General features: G+C 41.2%; 1 protein-coding gene across 3 annotated transcripts in view; it reads right to left on the reverse strand.

The window, feature by feature from the left end:
• Window positions 1-13,651, reverse strand: part of LOC117733428 (neuron navigator 1-like) — an 80,026-nt gene extending 66,375 nt beyond the window's left edge. Inside the window, exons 1-4 of one of the 3 annotated variants that reach the window (XM_034537063.1) lie at window positions 13,606-13,651; window positions 10,781-10,964; window positions 6,277-7,184; window positions 5,455-5,546 (exon numbers count right to left, since the gene is read on the reverse strand). In XM_034537063.1, the coding sequence (XP_034392954.1) occupies window positions 5,455-5,546; window positions 6,277-7,178 (994 nt within the window). In that variant the 5' untranslated portion in view covers window positions 7,179-7,184; window positions 10,781-10,964; window positions 13,606-13,651. Of the gene's footprint in view, window positions 1-5,454; window positions 5,547-6,276; window positions 7,185-10,780; window positions 10,965-11,991; window positions 12,039-13,503 lie in introns of those variants that run through there. The other 2 variants (XM_034537062.1, XM_034537064.1) reach the window with 2 other exon arrangements.
• Between the last annotated feature and the right edge of the window lie 7,533 nt (window positions 13,652-21,184).

Here is a 21,184-nt window from a genome sequence, read left to right on the forward strand (position 1 = left end):
AGGAGGAGGAGGAGGACGGGGTACGAGGAAGGATCTCTATGTGTGTGCCAGAGGAGCAGAGGAAGCCTGTAAGACAGAGAGGGGATATCCTGCCTCACCGCATTGCCACTCGCTAACACGCTAACACATAGGGTCCATTGGACACAGGGATGAATACCAGACCATGACACACACATACACACAAGGGAAAGGCTCACAGTGACACACACTCTGGTACTGCACCAACACAATAACATGTTTTTTTTAAATATCCTGTTTACAGACAAAATACTGAGACACTGTGATACATAAAATGAGTGGCTTCGTAGTCTGAGTCAAAAATGTAAGTGTGAATGAGAGAGGGAGTTTTTCCACAATGATAACTCTTTGGCAGCCTCACTCAGTGTTGATGATACATAGCATGAGTCACTGGCTTAAGCATTTGGACAATACAGCCACTTAAAGGCTATCCATGGTAATGGTGTGAGCGTATCACTCATACCAGGTCCTCATTCCGGAGGCACAAATGTGAACACCATTCTCCCACAGAGCCGATGACACACACTCATCATGAATCACACACAGCTGAGAGCTGAAAAACATCAGCTGCCAATCTGGAGAATATCAAAGAAAGAAGAAGGAATCGCTCTTTCTAGACTGGTCCCTCAGTGTTGTCATTCTCAGCACGCTTACCAGGGGTATCCCACAATGCTGTGCGGCAGAGTCTGGTTGCCTAGTTACGGCGTGGTGTCTGCGCATATAGCCGCCATGGATATCATCAGCAACAGTGTGTAATCTTTCTTTTGTCTGCACAAAAAAACTGCTGTCGCAGCTAAAGTAAGATATAAAGTAGTACGTGAATTTATATAATGAGGACAACATGATATGATGACAAGTATATGATTCAATTAACATCAGGAATTTTAAGTACTTGAAGTGTGTGCTAAGATTGGAGTGTGTGCTTTATTCTTCATAGGTTATTAATTTGACAGATAGATGTCTTTGTGATTTTGTTCTTGTGTGTGTGTCTGTGTGTGTGTGTGTGTGTGTGTGTGTGTGTGTGTGTGTGTGTGTGTGTGTGTGTGTGTGTGTGTGTGTGTGACACAGAGAGGTTACACACATGACTGGCTCCCTCCTTTCTTTCCTCCTTCATCTCTCGCTCTATCTAATGCAGACATAGGAAGGAAGGAAATGTCCCTGGGGGGAGAGAGAAGGAGGAGGTGGCAGCTCTGTCTTCATCCATTACCACACAATGGGTGGATGGCTCAGTGTGTCTGTCAAATGGGAGAACGAGGAGCTTCAATGTGTGTCTCACACATGTATATTATCCATACGTAAGCCTTTCTGCTCACGTATGGATTATGTACCTCCAAATGCATTTACTTTCCCGCAGTAATTTGACCTCTTCCCTATCAAACTCCCCACCTGACCCACACGTAAAAAACTGGGCCATCACTTCAGCTTGACTACAGACACGTCAAAGTTAGGGTCAAGCATAGAGCATACATACAAACCCTAAATAGTGATTACTACCAAGCCTGGTTATGAGCAAGGACATAATCTAGTCCACGCTTATGTCTGATCATCTTCCCAAAGCCACTAAACCACTCATCACTGTCCAACACCAACTCGGCATATGTCTCTCTGATTAGATTGGCCAAAGAGGATTACACACTGTCTAAGAGTAGATGCAGCTGGGGTTATCAAAGCGCTATCCACTAGACAAGGGCATTAAAGAGATAGCGAGCATGACATTTACAAAATGCAAGCTGATTTCCTGCCTTCATTACTAAATATGTACTGACTATTATACTATTCCAAAAGTGATTGCTACAAGGGAGTTTCAAAATGTACTTATCCAAGTGAGGGCTCCACAAAGTGGTGTCTGCAAGACAAAGTTGCCCTGCAAGGTGATGATAAGAAAACAAAAGCATATACCATCTGCAGTATGGTGTTTTAATCTGAAGGACATTTTTGGAAAGTTAAGCATTTATTCGGTGTGTCTACAGGCAACAACCTTTGCTGCTGAGAAATGAAGCAAACGCGCAGGAGCCAAAAACTGCAGTTCTGCGAAAGGCTACTTGAGGCTGACTCCAAAACCCACAATCTATAAATCCCCAACTTTAGAGCAGAAAAAACATGTTTACAGAGTTGTACAAAAAACGGTTTTGGTCTCTAGAGCCAATATCCTCGTTCATGACAACTGAACAGGGGGTGCATTGTTATACAGCTCATCCATTTAAATTATATTAAGGCTTAAAGTTAGTTTCCACTGACAATCCACCTCTGAAAACTGACAATAAAGTTGGATCAACAACTGTTTTTCCAAACGAGAATACATAACTCTATAAAAGGAGGATTTATTGCAGGGCTGCTGTTGCTATCAAGTTACTGAAGTCCAGTTTTAGTGTATGGATAAGTGTACATAATAAACTGGCAATGGAGTGTACATTATATACAAATACATTAAGGGAACTGGGGCATTATTACATTCAGTGTAACATAGTGCACAGTTGGCTAATGGCCATTGAATATCATTTTGGATCACCTTGAGAAACATCATTGAAATCTCTGCTCCAGATCGTTTAAAGGGAAAACGTGCCCTTTTTATTTAAAATAACCTTCAATACCTGGAAAGTACAATTATTTTTGTTTTCTACCTGTACATGTCATATGAGATGGGTGTGGGATGCTGTGCAGTGTTTATCCATATCCAGATGTAAACATGACCTCTGCTATCTGTCTGTACAGTAGTGTGTGTGTGTGTGTGTGTGTGTGTGTTTGCGTGTGTGTGTGTGTGTGTGTGTGTGTGCGTGTGTGTGTGTGTGTGTGTGAGCGTGTGAGAGATAGAGAGAGACAGCTGATGGACTTTGAGAGCGTCCGTAGGGAACATCAGGCCATACCCTCATTGGGACATGAAAAATGATACTCAGTCCACACATCACATTTATCTTTTAAATACCATCTGTGTACTGTCACACACGCATACATCAGCCCACATACACACACACGCTCAGACATGAACGCATGCTCAAATACACCTCTCCAGAGAGCCACAAGGTCAGGAGGTCTTCCATCTAATTGAGAGACCACATGGTGCTACAGTCACATTAAATGTCCAGGTCTTCATTAGGGGCTCCAATCGAAGTAAGAGCTGATTATGTTACAGCTGATTCAATCTAAGTGAATGTAAGCATGTGGACAAAAATTCAATTTGTGGAAAACTACTCTTTTACCATAGTCTCAAAAGACAACCATAACCAAATCACACCACGATTTGGCCTTGAATTGTTTGTTCAACCAGAGCCCTCAGGATTAAAATATTAAGCCAACATACAATCTGTCTCTTTTAAGACTATACACACCTCCTTGCACAAAAGGAATTCCATCAACCCTCTGATCTTATCAGTTCTCCTCTTTCTCTTTTCCTTTCCTCCAAACGTTGCCTTCCTCCCAGTTCCGCTCCTTTTCTCAGCTCCCTAAATTACAGTCATTACGGTGTCAGCCCACCCTCCATGTAAATGCAGCTTCAGAGGAGCCTAAGCCACTTTAGTTCGGTTTCTAACGCCTTCTAGGGACCAATTATAAGACCACAACCATAGTCCCAAGACAGCCAATGGCCTTTAAGACAGGGGCTGGTCCGCCATTGGCTCCCATCCCCCCTTTCCACAACCAGCTGGTTAAAACCTTTAAAAAGCTTTAAAAGGTTTTTATTTGAAAACAGTATGTTATCTTCTGGTGGCTACACTTTTAGATCAATTTACTGTAATAGAGAACTATAAAGTCAAAGAAACAGTTTTGGACATCATTTAATGATTTAATGTCTGAATATGCTTTCTTTACAGTAGAAATATGACGTTCTAGGACATGAACAACATGTAATTGTACTTGCCAGGGCCGTAGAGTGTGTACATGTTTTACCCAAGGTCCAATACTGACCATGGAGGATGTGGAGAGAAAGTGTTACAATGTTCTCCATTTCCCATCTGTTTTTAAAGGAACTGTGTGTTGCATTATGGGGGATCTATTGATAGAAGTATGTTGTCTTTCGAGTATAATCAACTGAAAATAAAAACGTTGTGTTTTTGTTATCTTAAAATGAGCCATTCATCACTCACTGCATCTCCTCTTCCTCTTTCCTGTCCAGCTTGACTTTCTTACACTAAAGGTGACATTAGTTTTTACTGTTAGTGCTGTTGGCATGCTTTGCTGTTAACCGCCGACATATTGAGAGTCATTGAGAAGCAATCAAATGCTCCCAATCATGCCCCCTTAAAGTATTATAAAAATTGAAAGCTGGGGATGGTATCACTGAGATATTTGAGATTTCAGAATAGTATGACATTGTTTTCCCATTATTTTATCATATTTCATTAACTAACAATCAACTGACAACCAAAAGCGGACTGACAGGAAGGGATCAGCCTTCAGAAAACACTTTGAAACAATGTGCAGGATTAATGCAAAACATTGAAAAATATTTAACTGCACATATTCTGTCAGATGTTTATAAGCTAGGAGAGATTGTGTCTATTAAAGTTTAATACACACACTAACTCTGGACAGCACATTTCAAAGCCAAGCAGTCAATCCCCTCGTATCCAACCAACACCACATCACAAACAATGATTCACTAAGCTACTGATTAAGTCATATCTCCGAAGCACAACCAAATCCCTCCACTTACACTGACCACTACAAAGCATGACGATAGCTGTGGGTAGAGAGCAATCCATTACTCAAAAGGACAGGGAGGGGGTCATGCTGGGACTGTGGCTTTTTAGGTCAATGAAGCTGGAAAGGAAGAACTCCAAGAGAGGGGGTGGAGAGAAAGTGTGAGGAAATCCTCAACAGCTCATGGATGTAACCGAAAATGATGTCGATATAATAATACTCTCTGGCAGCGAGTTGATAAGCGCCCCATTTCATCCAATTACCGGCCCACATCACCCCTGTCATCTTCCTTCATTCTAACATCCTGAGACCATCTCTCTTTTCCATATCTTCCTCTAGAGTAGGAACCACCAAAGTCAGCAGAGCTCAAGGCTGAGACACACGCAAAATTACACCACCTGACATGGCTCCGGAGGCCTGATGAGTAGATTTAGACGGAGAATGGTTTTCACTTCGTCTTCAATGAGTCTTTTCAGGTTCCACAATGAGACCCAAAGGTCGGCCGCTGGCCCGCCTGACGCCATTTATATTTTCGTCTGGTTGCCAGAACGTAGGCATCCATACCCGCCAAAAGGGCTCTCGGCCTCTTGGTGCCCTGACGCTAACTGGGCCGACAGAACTAGACTACAAGTTGTGTGCTGCATGAAGAGTAAGAGACAAAGCAAAAGTGATGTGCGATGCTCCTGAAGAAAACCTTGTATAACCTTGTCAATGTTTTAATGCATACCTGTGTGTATGTGTGTATGTGTGTATACATGTGTGTGTGTGTGTGTGTGTGTGTGTGTGTGTGTAGGGTCTAACCTAGTGTTAGGTCATCACAGCAGACTTCGATGGATCCAGATGAGCAGTCACTCAGTTCATCCACTGAAAAATCGCTCTCCTGCGCATGCAGCCTGTTAACACATCATAAACACAGCCGTCACACGTCTGTTACTGTACATGCAAATCACTTATGTTAATATCGCTGATTACAATCAAACACATAAGACAGGAGAAGAAAATAGATGACCTTGGTGTGTCACATTGATTTCCTTAATGCAAATTCGAGAAACAGAAAATCTCAGATAATGCACAGGGAATAATTTCATCATTATCAAAGTAAAAACTATCTCAATAATTTAAGAGCTTACGTTTTGTACACTATGCGATCATCAATACTTCTGCTTTGACTGATTAATTCTTTGTGGATTGAATTATTTAACTAAAACACCACACACTACTCAAGAAAACACATAAGATACAGTAACGTTGTATTTTTTTAACTTACAAAATTACAAAATCCACAACTTTGTTGTTTTTATCCCACATTTTAAAAACGAGTGCGTGATATGGAACAGGATATTGAGTCAGCCCAGAGGCTGTCAAGAGGACACTTTAACAATAAGCTCTGCTCCAGAAAACACCAAGTGTGTGTATAAATGTGTGTGTGTCTTTGCACACACACACGTTAGAGTATCAGTAGAGAGTGGGGTCCTAAAGTGCTATGTGGAGACAGAGTGATCATGAAATAATGACAAGAGAATGGTTTAACAATGGGTATCAGTAATTGGGGGCATCTGATAGAAGTCTTGATAAACTGTTGTATCGGTTGTGCATGAGTGTGCGTGAGTGTGCACTACGTACCGGTAGCTGAAGGGAGCCACAGTAGCCATGTTGACTCTGGGTGTGGGTGTCTCTGTGGACACAGCCTCCTTATTTAGGCTCTGAGCCAACATATCGACAGCCACCTTGGACATTATTGGCATGGTGAATGTGATCGGTGGCGGCAGCAGGGGACAAGGAGAGGAGGCTGGACTGCTATCTTCAGGAGAGCCCATCTCCTCGTCTGATTGGCTAGTGGAGTCACTGCAACCTCTGATGGCATGCTCGTAGCTCATTTGAGCAAGAGAGGGACAGAGGTAACCATTATTTAACATGGGGGACTGGGCTGGGTGGTTTTCTGAAGGCTCTTTCTCTCTTTGTGTCATGAGCTCATGCGTTGCCTGGGATCCAGTGCTGGAGTTGTCTCTTCTTTTGAACTGAAGCGGTGGACGCAGGTTGCTGGATCCCCATGTTTGGTTCTGGTTGGTGACGGTGTTCCTGTTGCGATTGCTGTCGTGTGGAAACTGTGAGGGGATGTGAGCCGGGGAGGGTTTACCCAGATTCAGTATGTCTTTGGAGTGTTGCTGCGGTACCCTGCGCTGGGTTAACGGGCTGCTGTAGGCAGAGCATGACACCTGGGGTGCAGGTAGAGCTCCCATCCGCTGGAAGAGCTGACTCTTCAGGCCTGCGTCCCTCTTTGGGTCCTTGGAGGAACGCCCAGGGATGCTGGAGCTCCGTGGGCAAAGTAAAGGAGAGTGCCTGGGACTGTGTGTGGGACTGTGTGTGGGTGTGTGTTTCGGGATCTGTGTTGACGGCCTGGGCAGGTCACTAGCCTGGCGGCGGGTGTCTGCTTTGGGGGAGGAGAGCAACAGGCTGTGTGGGAGGGGGATTCCTGATGAGAGAGGAGCCCGGGGGGCCGATTTTACATTGACTCCCCCACTCATACTGCCCTTAAAGGAGAAACACAGAGGCAGAGATACACCTATAATGAGCCAACATGTTGAACACTGATGTTACATTCACAGCAATAGTATGTAGACTAGCCATCACAAAAGACCTCCCAAAAAGTGTGTTTATCTGTTCGGAAGTTACATTACACTGTGTTACAATCTAATCTAAAGTTTAATCCAATCAAGAAAACTAGAATTTCCTGTTTTCAATGCAGAGTATAAACATCCATGGTAAATGCGCATGTGATTCAAGCACATAGGACCAATTAAGTAATGGTGAACCACGAGTTTAGCTTATTTTTGGCAAGGCATGGAGCGTCAGATCAGCTTTGCCTGCTGGGAGTTAAAAAAACAAAAAAAGCTTCACGTGGAGGCACATGCTCACAGCAACATCCACCAGCTGCTTTTAGAGGGTTATGTTCTCAAATAACTGATTTTCTCCACATAATTAATTCAAAATTATTCTCCCACAGACTCCCACTGCCACACATTATTGGCCAAGCGCGATGCCCCCTTACATATAAAGATGAGGTATGAGATTGTTCTCACCTGATTCGCTTTGATTCCAGATATTCACAGTTTCTGTAAACCTCTCCGAAAAACACCCAAGAAGAACTTTAAAAGTCTGTTTGATATTCTTTGTGCCTTTCTGTTGTACGCAAACTACAATAAATGTTGGTCAAGTGAAACATTTAATGCAATGTTGTCTTATCTAACCACCTCGTGCTGCTCTACTGGAGGGAAAGAGGACGGGAGGCTGTGAGGTGGGAAGAAAGGCAGGGAGGCGGGGAAAAGGGAGGAAACGAGAAGGATCACAGCATCTGAGACAAACAGATGCATTGATTTGCTATCCCTCACAAATTATCAGAATCTCACATGACTTTGGTCAAGTCTAACATGTCTAGCATGAAAAATTACAAATGTGTGTACATGCAATGAACAATATTGAATTATTGCCCAGTATAAAGTGTGTGTGTACATATACACATTTATTGACTCACTAACATAGGAAATACATCATGTTTCTATTGCTGTCCAGATGTACAGGAGTGGGTCAACAGCTGCACTCACATTCAACTCAGATATACTCTCTACAGATACATATACAAACACATATTGTAATTCTTTTTTTACTTCCAACATGTTTGCTTTGGAACAGTGTAGAAGAAGATTTAGCATAATTATACATGCACTTTCAAATAGACAGATTTAACACTAAACCCTACTTGTCCTTTCTTAAATTGCGGAAATTGTGTTGCCAGAAGACGTCTTGGGAAGCTGTCTTTAGTAAATCAGAGATGTGTCAAATTAAGCCGTCAAAGTCACAAGGATAAAATGTTGGATTATTTGACAGCGCATCTAATCGCAGTATTGCTAACACACGCACACACACACACACACACACACACACACACACACACACACACACACACACACACACACACAGTCATTTTAAAAATCCCGGCAGCAGAATGAGGTTGACTGCTTCAGCTCAAAAACTTGAACCAAAAACAACATTTTAGTTTCTAATAAAGAACATGTGAGAAAAGGTTAGCATCTCTGGAGAATATTAGACATACTGACACAGAAAATAGAGAGTTGGGTATTCTCTGAAGGACTGGTGCTCTGTCATAGTGGACTCCGTGCTAATGAAGACCTGCACAACAGCATACAGAAGCAGTGATGCTGCAAAAGGTATATAGAGACAGATGTGATCATCCATCCTGCTTTCACCTCATTTCTTTCCATACATTGCTCTTCCTCCTCTTTCCCCCATCTCGGTTTTTCTCGCTCTTTCTCCTGGGAAGCCAAGTCACTAAAAGCATCAGAATTTCTGTCTGTCTTATACAATTCCTGCTAGGATTTCCAGGGACACAGGTGTGGTATGGCTCTGTGTCTATCTGTATGGAAATTGGCTAGTCTCTGGGGATACAGCAGGGTCATACCAGTACTACTGCAGCCCACGCAAGGAAATACCGAGGCTCAGCTGGTGGTGAGTGTCTGTGTGTATCCACAGAAAGAGACAAAAAGACTTTCTGCTGGCAGCAATAAGCGGGTTAAAAAACTGGCTAATCAATTTGAGGTCTGATTCCCTGACGCTTAAGGCAATGTTTTGCAGTATAAGCTTGTTACCTGTGCAGGGTATGCTCTCTGTGTCATGTGTTCAGACAGGAGTCAAATATAACCCTCTATTACATAAGTGCACAATGGTTACATTGTTGTTATGTTGACACCTTCACGGTAGGTCAAACTGCTTGTGACTCTGCTTCTGGCAACCAAAATATAGAAATATAGAAAGTGAATGTAAACTAATTCCTGTCTAAACTTTCTAAAGAACAAACATATAAGAGAAGAACCCATTTGTGGTTTGGTTTATGCTCGGGGTGGGGGGGGGGGGGGGTTATGATTTTGGCTGTTCCCAAGCCCAAAATGTGAGGAAAATTAAGTTACTGGTTAGGGATGCCACTAAACACCATGAACTAGTGAACAATTTTAATCACAGTTTCCCTGAGCCCAAAGCTGACTGAAAGCAGAGACTGCCTGCCATGATGTGCTTGATTCAATATGATTCATAAATGATTCATAAATGTTGCACATTATTTTTTCAATTAATAAAGGTAATAATCAATTTGCAATATCTCTTTACTTAATACAATAGATGCACGTATCTTGGCTATTTATATTATGCATTGGTGTTTACAGACAATACTCCTAATATGTAATAGGAATTTAAGCAGAATGACACATTAGTGTACACAAGCAATAAATCTCTTCTATGTTTGCTTTGTTCTCAATGAACAGCTATGTACAAGTTAACAAAACCATGATGATTTCAGTATTTGTGTTGCAAGTGAATGTTATGATCATTGGTCAAGCAAAATTAATACAGAGCATTTGACTAGTCCTCGATTACTCTACAAGGATGGTACTCACATCTGCTGGACACCGTGTGTAACAGCAGCAGGGACTCTCACTAATCTTCACATATTCAGGAGAAAAACTGCAGTACATGTGCTAATTAAGAACTCCATTCACATCAATAATAAAAGACAGCATGTCAAGTATATACTTTCTGTAAATAGAAAAATCTGAAGGCAGCTGGCATTAGACGTTAGCTTTTAACTTCATAATCATATTATGCCATTTTAGCTACTATGTCCCATGGCAAACTCAACCTGAATTAAGTTACTGTACCTCTAATTAAAGAAACAAGCATATCTTCTCTCACACACAGATACGCACCCTCACCATGGCCTTGAAAACCCTCTGACTCTTCACCAAAATCAATAAATGAGGCGGTAACACAGGCCTCTCTGTCTGTGAACTGAAGGACATTAGCAGTGTCACCCAGTGTGGATATAAATTAATATATTCACCTCCATAATGATAACAACCAAAACAACAGTGATAATGTGCTGTGACAAATCCTCTTACAAAAGGCCAGTGACACACAGTGGTACAAAATGCTCCAATGTGCTGTTAGGATTCCTAAAAAGACACAGTTTTCTTAGAAGACACAACAGAATAAAAACAACTTCTGAAGCTCATATTGTGAAATGTCATGTGCCAGATCTGCTGTCTCTCAAGTGGCTTACCTCTCAATGGTGTAAGAGGTCCGTCAGTGTGTCGATAGGCCGAGCAGCCAGAGCCTGCAGGAGAGTGGTCACACGTCTCCGACGTCCCAGAAACAATGGGCTGTTTTTTCCTGGATCACTGTTGCATCCTCACCACTGCATTCCCATCGGGCCACAGTTACTCTCCATTCACCAAGACAGGAAGCTGTGACAAACAGGAATGACATGTTCAGCCAATCAGAGGACCTGAAACTGAGGCGACTCATTTTCAAAGTCACTTTCGTTGATGAAATCAGTGCTCACAATTTTTTTGCCAGAATAAACGTCATTTCACAGACATACAAAAATCTCAGTTTGAACAATGAACTATTTATGTTACTCAAATGGAAATGTGCCGACATTGACCTGTAATGACACATGTTCTGTCGTCCTCAGAAATGACAAAACTTACATCGCATTTAAATAGTCTAAAAACCATAGTTAGTATATTCAGTTTGTCAACTACACAGGAAGATAGTTGATTTGTTTGGGAGTTGACTTCATTACAAATTATGATTTCAAGAGTTTATGGAAGGGTTTTCTTTCACAGAGGACAACAACTTAACTGAAGTAAAACTCGGGTTACGAGACTTTCGACACAGTCTCGTACAACCACATGGAGAAGTCATCAGATGAGGGGTTTCACAAGATGTATCTAAAGAATGTGAATCACTCGCAAATTAGAAATGTTATGCATTTCTAACACCCACACCAAATAAACAAGAGAGAGCCCAATCAGACTACAAACCACATAAACATCACCACGTGTTCCCAGTTTCCCTTCATTCTGATTAAATACTCTTCACATTATCTCACACTCTCAACAGATATTGGAAACACACTACAGTGTGTATGCCATGCATGCTGCACTGAGTCATCCAGCCTATACAAACGCTGACTCAGGCAGATCACATCATATCACCCCTGCTTACGGAATACCCCCCCCCCCTTATCATCCCTTCTCCCCCTCTTTTCATCCCACTTAAGCTCTGCCTTTCTTTCTTTTAACCTCTCTCTTCCACTCTACTGCCATCTCGCTGTTACGCTGCTGATCGTGAACATCACTGTGAATGGTCATTCACATCAACTCACATTCACAGTTACGATTCCCACAAACAATCAAGGAGAGATACGCATTCACATTGACAAATGCATGAACATAAATCCAAAACATGAACCAAGGCTACACTCACCCTCTGCAAGCGTCAGGATAGAAAGCAGCAAGTGAGTTAGTCTCCAATCTGTATGCTGCTGAGCGCTTCTGGCTCCTTCCCCGCTTTTGCTTCTGTCTACTTTTGCCAGGCGAGCCTCTGAGCTGCGAGCATGTGCATTTGTGTGTGTCTCTGTCTGTCATCTCACCCCTCTATCACGTCATGCCGCTTTGCTGCTGCCGCAGTACGCCTGCAGCCGTATCCCCGCCCCTCTCTTTATTTTTTCCTCCCCTCATCACAATCACTATCTCTCGCTCTCTCTGTAATGGACCTGTTGGCTGCGCTCCCTCCCTCTTCGAGGTGAACTATAAGCCCAGCAAAAGCAGAGACAGGCTGGTCCATTAGCTGGATGAGTGTGTGTGTGTGTGTGTGTGTGTATGTGTGTGTGCGTGTGTGTGTGTGTGTGTGTGTGGGAGGGGGGAAGAGATGGGGGGTCCCACGTTACACACACACACAAACACACACTCACACAAATTGTCCCACACCTCAAATGAAAGAAGAGATTGAATGAGAAATGTACAAAAGAGGAGAGAGGCTGGAAACATGATCAACATGTACAGAGTAAATTTGACCTTGAATTCTATCCATCGTCTGTAAAAAATCTCCTGTAGCCGGTCCACTTGAAACATCTGATCTGGTTTACAAAAATAAAATATTGTTCAAATGTAACAGCAGTGAGTGACAGTGTGCAACACCAGGGTGACTCAGAGATGGAGGTGTGAAGCATCAATCATCGCAACCACTTCAGACGCTCCAAAGATGTTTTTAATTGCTATTTTGACTGTCTATTCACAATGTGTTTGTTTTGAGTTTAATAGAAAGGAACTCGACTACTCTGAGATTTCATGTTCGCTTTTCAATCCCTATCGCTCTTTCTGTATCTCTCTCTCTCTCTCTCTCTTGTCATATTTCAGCCATGGCTTACAGTTTGACACAGTGACATAAGGGACTGTGCATAATATGTAATGAAGATCGTGATACACAATAGGATCAGACCCATAAAATATGTCTGTGATTCTCCTGTGTTTTTACATTCAGCAGTTTATTTCTGAGAACTTGTTTTTCTCTGATGGCCTGTGTTCAATCAATCATTAAACTGAATGGTCTTTACGGTCTTGATCTTGCAGTTGAGTACAGCCTGAGAGCTTTCTGGCTGATCACATATTCAATAGACATTGACTGGCTGTGCTAACACTGCTACCACTTGACATGGTCTGCACGCCAATGCTGAGGAGATACATAAATAAAGGAAAATGTGTCCTGTTAAACTGCAGTATGCAAATAAATAAATCAACTAATCAACCAAGCATCCATACATTGAAAAATGATATTAGGACACAGGGATTGCTCAACAAGCACAGCACCTCCCCCACACATAACACATGCACACTGTACACATACACTTCCCCCTCCCTCTTTTATCGACACACATTCACATACCACACTCCATGCTGTAGACCACAATCAGCTAAGTGCTCATCTCCAAATACTCACATTAATGTCAAGGCAGCACTTCTGTTTTTTAAGCTCCCTGCAGGCAATTCAAATGTGTGAAACTCACTCCAAAGTCAGCCACAAGCATCAAAACACACTCACATGATCTGTTGCTTTGTCTCAGTGGCTCATGAAACGGGAAGTCACTTGAAAACAGAGGGATTATGGGTAGGAGTGTGCAAGCGTCTGTGGAGTGTGTGTGTGTGTGTGTGTGTGTGTGTGTGTGTGTGTGTGTGTGTGTGTGTGTGTGTGTGTGTGTGTGTGTGTTATGCAGGGGGGGTAATGTCAGAGCTAATCTACTAATGTCCCCCAAAGCATGTCCTCCCCCCTGAGAGATGCAGTTGTGACAATGGGACACTTGTGTCACTGTCACCCCGAGGGGCATCTGGAGGGATGGAGGGGGGCTACTCTAACATGTCGACTGTCTGGAACATGAGGCCTCAGATGTGTAGCTTCAATGAGATAAGGTGTAAAGTAAAGAAAGAACACAGTAGACAGAAGTACTTAGAAAAAACAAACAACAGAACAGGTTAATTTGCTTTAGAGGAAGTTCCCTGTTCCTTGTGATTGTGTGTATCGTATCACCACACTGCTCAATCCACCAAGTTTGTCTGTGAATGACTGTATCTCATGCGACTGCACTGTCAACACTAGATGGCCTCAGAGTGCCTCAACGTACACTGTGTCCCAGTTTGAGATGAGGCCAGTTATATGAAAGAGTTAACGGAGTCCTTATTAGAAAGGTTCAATATCACAAGGCCAGCAAGGGAAGGAGGAATCCATTTGTTACAGTCTGGATTTAGTCAAAAGAGACAGATCTACAGCTACTATTAGCGATAACATGTATTATCCATCCATTATCTCAATGGCTTATCCTATTTAGGGTCACGGGGTGGGGGGGTGTGATTAGATTCAATTTGATTTAGCTGAGTGATACTAACACGTCATTCACATGATTGGGTGCTCTGCTGAAAGGATGCATGTTTATATTAACAGATGATATGAAATGATGAAGTCTCAGCGTCTTTGGCGCTTGGACTCTGCGGGGAGATTTGCAATTGAGGGCCGACTGCCCCGATCAGCAACGAGATAGATCCTCCCGTGGAGTCCGGACCTGGTGGTGGCTGATGAGCTGATGGAATGATGAGTTGATGAAGCTGATGGATCCGTGGAGACTGGGCGGAGATGGGGAGGTGGAGGGGTGCGTAACAGCAGCATGAAAGAACTGAAGGTAGAGAGACAGTCATATTTAAATGAGACAGCAGCAAGATGATTGGCTAGCCGTGTCATTGTTTCCGTGTGCTTATTGGATAGAGGGGATCAGCTGATCTGCGCAGCTGGTGTCATGATTGACGGTGCAGGACGATGACAGCAAGTAAACAATGCATGAGCATGCGTGAGGAATGATTGGCAGGAATGTGAGGAATAGATGCGGGCTGAGGGGTACGGTCTTCCTGTCTGAACTTGCGCTAGAGCTCCATTTGTATGTTATTTCATTTTGTGTATTTTATTTTATTTCTTAGCGTGTATTCCTTTCAAGTGTCATTCTAGTGCTTTACTCTGACTATGTAAAGCAATTTAAATTGTCTCTGTGATTGAAATGTGCTATATAAATAAAGCTGCCATTCCTCATTATAACAGTATGGCATTACAAATATTCTTCTACTCAATTGTGGACTGTGATGAAACACCAATATTGCACATTTACTTTGTCTATTACTATGTTATTTGTATAAAATAAGGTAATGAAGTCATTCATATTGCAGTATAGATTTCAACCATTTGACCATGTGACCTATTATGCCAGCAGAATCTGTTGACTGTCCCCTTTAAAATGTTGCCCAATAAAAAACATAGCTGCCTTAAGCTACGCTAGACTGCTGAGTTTACAATACCTGTACGGACAAGTTAAACCCGCTTAGACTACAACCAGTTGAAACTCCCTCTCAGCCTCAATAACAGCATTGGCAGCAAACAGATCTTCACAGGTCAGCACAGCTGCAACCTCCTTCTGTCCACTACATGTTCTTTCGTTCTCCATGTTGTTCTCCAGGTCCTTCCAGATTGATTTCTCTCTTTGTCTAATGTTAAGCTAACGTCACAGGGTACATCTTTTTAAATTAAGCACACCCCTTACATCAGACCCTTCTCGTTACTATGTTAATATGCCAACACGAAAATAACTCTTCCTGTTGACATTTATTATTTAATGGTATTAAGTATTTCAGAGTTACGGTACCAAGACTAATTTAAGATTAGATTTTACAGTGAACAACTTTCAAACTCACTTTCAAAGTGTCATATGCTGTCATTCAATTTCATCTGCATATGACACCCTCTGTGCTTTTCGACAGTGTAGACAATACATATGACTAACACATAGCATTTGAATATGTGAATACATGAAATAGTCAAAAGCCATTTACTGTAGATAGAACAGCTAATTGACTAACTAATGGTCAGTGTAGGTTGAAATTTGAGGAGCAGTAAACATGTCTCTCTCTTCCCTCCTGCCTGAGGGCCACTTGTAAGAAAAGCTGCATAGCTCCAAAACAGCAACCCTGAAATGTGACATGTTTCAAGACAAGACTTGCTGAAACACAAAGTAATTTACATCCTCTAGTACTGAGCTCACTGTTACACTCACCCGACACAGTTTGTCAACAGCAGCAGTCATTGCCCTTATACCTCACTATAAATCATTTTCTCTCAGATTGTTGGAATGGACTGTCCATTATGATCAAGTCAGTACCTCCAGAAAAGGAAGAAACAGATGGGACAGGTTTCTAAAATGTTATATTTTCTTTAATCATTTATATATATAAAAGTCATGACGGTCTCTTAAAACTTCATTTGTGGACACCGGATATTTAAAATAGTTCATATTTTATTTTTATGCTTTGTTGTGTTTGATGCCGTCTCAGAATGGACAACAGTGTCAGATCCAAAACAAGCTGGTTGGCTATTTTCATAAGGCCTCCTCCACAGCAACAGACATTCAAACAGCCTATTTCTTAGTGTGGACGTCAGACAAGACAAAGAGGAGCAAGACTGGACTTTGGTCAGCTTGTACAAGAGAGATGACGTTCGGTGGACGTCGTCACTTCAATGCCAACTTCAAGGTATAACTTGAAAATGAATCAGTACTACTTTAACTCATTAAAAAACACCATATTGCTCAATTCAGTGATAAATAAATAAATGTTTCTACACAGGCGACGTTGCAACAGGAAGTGGAGTTGACCGCCACGTGATGTCAACAGTGATGTTCAAACTTATGAGTGGATTCCATATAAACTTGGGTTAGATACTGCAACATACTCATACAACAACAATGATGATTTAGATTACATTCAGATGCCACATGCCTGCAGATCACTAAATATAAGTAATTAAAACATCATTATAGAAAGTACTTCTGCTATCTACTGTTGCAACCATTTATGCTGTAATACAAAAGTAGTGAAACTGTTAAATAAGTTAAGTCCAGTTAAGAAACGTTAAGTATCCAAATATCATCAGGGTTGAACTTTTGGAAAATGTGTCAGAAATGAACTTGCCAAAAGTACATTTTTACTTGCCCCTCTACAAATTGCTTTATTTATTAGTGGATAAACAACAGCAGTCATGACGGTTATGTTTTATTTGCATTGCTCTCAAACTTGGAGCAAACTGCAATACAATGTTGGAGTTTCTCTGACATCCTCGATGCCTGATCAGTACTGTGCAAGTTCAACTCCTAACAGAGATGAGAAGGAAGCAAGATGCTTCACTCCTTAGTTACTTTCATCATCAGCTCGTGTAAAAAACAATGTGTTTTAATCTTTTTTTCCACTTGCCCAATCGGGCCAACAAGTTACTATATTTATTTGCCCAACATTTTTACTTGCCCCCGGCAAACAGACTTATTGAGCTTTGAGATCCATCCATTCATGATCTGATATACAAGAAAACAACTCTCTTTTTTCCATAAAAAAAACAATGAAAAAAAAACTTAAGTAATCAAATAATTGACAGACCATATATATGTGAAATTTATGACCATTATGGTAGTAATTACGTACAAGTGATGAGATTTCAGGAAAGGTGAGCTACAGGTCTACACTAATTCAACAAAAAAAGTCCAAGGATCAAAATATCAAAATCTACTGATTATACTTTACTCAAATGGGATTTTTCCCCAAAAAGTCACGTGTGCTCTAAATCTTCTCTTCAATCTTTCAGGAAGTGCAGCCATCACCAACATCTTTGAAGGTGAGCCTGATCACCTCATCCCCTTAGTTTCAGATGAACTGCTTGAAAATAACATGTTTACAGTAGCAGGCCGGATGGTTGGCCATTCGTTCTTGCATCGCGGGCCGAGTTTCCCGGGACTCTGCCCGGCCATTATTCACATTCTCTTTGGAGGTACGTTGGAGACTGCTCCTGTGACCATGCAAGACTGCCCTGACCTCGACATCAGAGACACTGCGAAAATGGTGAGCACTGAGTTTAACTAAGGTTGATACATAACTTGAAGAATATATATTATATTTTCTACCGAAAAAACATCTATATTTGTCCCTTAACGCACTGAAGTCAGCATCATAAAACTACAATTAACGTTATTCATTCTATGCATGCTGCATGAATAAAACAGGATTTGCATTATGTTTTAATCCAGCTTGATGGAGGCACTGAATTAAAAGAATTTGACGCCATCCATCATCTCTGCCTGTCCAGTGGGCTTCCAGCACCAAATGCTACCAACAGGAAATGGCTGTCTGAAAAGCTTCTATTGAATGCTGTAAGATCATGTGTTTTTATTTACTCTACTTCTGTTTCTCAACTCATTTAAATGTATCCATGCTACTGCTACACTATGGAGATTTTAATGAAGACCGAAACATTGTTACCAGCCGTTTCAGCAATTTGTTGCAAATGCTGTGTTGTTACCCAGATGCAAAGTTGACATCTACTTGTCAGCAAGAATCAGTGTACTTATCAACTCAAGCAAAATCAGAGATCAATATTTTGTTCCTGTGCATCTGCAACAAAGTCCAAAGACAAATCTTAATCATTCAACTTCCAATTATCTGAGACCAGAGGCCTGAGTGGCTTTTACTTTTTTTTTCTTTTTTACTTTTAGAGGTACATCACTCAGATGTCTCTGATTTTTCAAGAGCCATTTTCTGCATCGTAAAATAAGGTCCAAAATCGGAAAATACACACTGATGAATGATTTTGTGTACAATTTGTCCCGTTTCCTGTCTTGAAGGTTATCGAACGAACAATGCCTCAAATCAATCAGTTCCAAAAAGGCTTAAAAGACACGGGACTGTGGCCACTTCTCAGTCACAGAAGAGATGTAATCCCAATCCTGTTTCCCAGGGAATCAGAATCCCAAGTCACACCTCAGGTACAGCAGCACAGACACGTCGAAGTAGTACAATGCAAACAAATAATCCATATTCAGACTTTTGAGTATTGTTCTTATGTACTTTTCTTTCCTATTGCACCAATGTCAAATACTAAGAGGATTAAAGTGATTTCAGATGATCTTGGATTGCATCATATGGCCATCGTTCATAACCGTCATCTTCGAGAGCTACAAAATTGAAGAAGATGGCGACTCCGATGTCATGGATGTACGTTGAGTATCCGGCTACTTGAAAACATTTATTGAAAATGGTATGTACGACTATTGTTACAGTGATATCTTTTGAGCTGCTTCTCAGCAGAGTCCGTGTCTACAGCGTCTCCAGCTGAGCTGAAGAGCCTCATAAAGTTCTGGATAGGATGGGAGGTGCCAGCCACAAAGATGAAGCTGGAGATTGTAGAGGCCACACTTTCCACAGCTTTAACATGCTTTGAGAAGCTGAGGCTGCCGAGGCATTATACAGAGTACAACACATTTCATCAGGAGTTGTGTGCATGCGTGTCAACATGTTAGAGCGGTTTTGGTTGTGCCTGAAGTACATGTATATTAAATGTGTGGAACTTGCCACTCTGTTTGTGTTTAAATGTACATTAAAAAAAACATATGTGATTATCCTTTCTTCTCCTGCGTGTTTTTGTTTCTAGAACATGTTTAACATTTCTAATTACAACTCTTGACTTTCACTTCTCATTGTTGAGTTTGCATTGGCTTTCCTGCATGTGTCTCCCTTATCCACCAAACATGCAGGATGTCATTATCATCCTGCATGTTATTGATATATATTTATATATACAAAGCTTCCACTAACACATTTGTAAGGACAAATTCAGATTGGGCTGAAATTAGTATTTTAGAAGTCTATTTTGATAATCGATTACTAGCATTGTGTTTCTATATCATTGTCGATTACGTTAGACAATGGACAAGACTGTTCAAAGGTTAGGATCAAAATCTAACAAGAAATTGTCTTTTTTAATCAATGCGTTATCTTGCTTTTCAGGGCATGGCACCTACAATACCCACAATGCAACTATATTGCTGATAGTTTAGTCAGAGATTTGAGAGTGTTATTGTAGTAGCTGCTAATGTGGCCTCCAGTCGCCTATGAGGTTTGGTATGCTCCCTTATCTCTAACGACACACACCCAGATTCTTTTCATTTTCAAAACCATAGTCTTTAGGCAGTGATATTCCCCAAGATCTGTAAACAGACTTTGATGCATAAAATATGTATTATTATGAATGTATAAAGAGTCATTGTTTGTATGTAGACAAATAGTATTTTTACTGGTGTACAGTTCCCACTATGACCACATGGTGGTAACAGTGCTCAATCACTGAGCTGGATGCTCATCATTCACTGTGCTTCATCTGTCAACATTGTCAAGCAGCTCCTCAATCCAATTCAAATAATGCTTTCTCATCCATTGAGCATCTCAGATTGACCTTTACCAGCTGGTGCCTAAACGTTTTTTACGGTTGTGGGCGATAAAGTACAAAGGATTGAGATTGCCTCTTATTTACTGTGTAAGAGGGAACACGTTTTACCATTTGACGCATCAAAAAGCTTATCTGTTGAAGGGTTATTAACATCTTGAGAGAAATATTTTTAAAAAAATAGTGTGATGACCTTACTGGCTCATAAGATAAAACACAGAATAGGAGAAAAGAATACCAATAGTCCAAATCTGCAAACATCAAGAAGAAGAGCGATGCACATTATTCTTGATGCAGTCAGCTGGAAGGTTATCATACATGTCAACACTTGCTTAAAGAAATCTAGAGGGAGACCAAGGTAATCCAGGAAGGAAGTATCCTCCATATATGTCGAACAACAGTCCTATTCTCTATTGTCAGGTTTAAATATTGCATAACAGGTATATTATCCCTCACCATGAAACTTCAGGACTGGCATGATAATTTAAGACAAAGATAGAAAACGTCAATACTACAATTTATTCATCAATAATTTATTCACATTGAGGCTTTTTGCATGGTTTCATGTGAAGCCCAGCCTGAACCCAAAGACATGTGTTCATGCATGAACCTACTTATCCTGCCATTTAACATCAGCCAGGAAATAACTGAATGAGGCTTGCCGAAATACCCCAAACAAGTGAAACATGTAAATGAATAATGTAGCATTTTGAAATGAAAATGCGTTTGCACCCCTTTAGCATTTACTCATATATTTCTTTGTTCATAAAGTGAACTAGATCTTTGTGCTATACTTTATATCTTTTCTGCATAGAGTGTATCTTCC

This window comes from Cyclopterus lumpus, chromosome 7 (genome assembly GCF_009769545.1).
Source record: "Cyclopterus lumpus isolate fCycLum1 chromosome 7, fCycLum1.pri, whole genome shotgun sequence".
Taxonomy (NCBI): domain Eukaryota; kingdom Metazoa; phylum Chordata; class Actinopteri; order Perciformes; family Cyclopteridae; genus Cyclopterus; species Cyclopterus lumpus.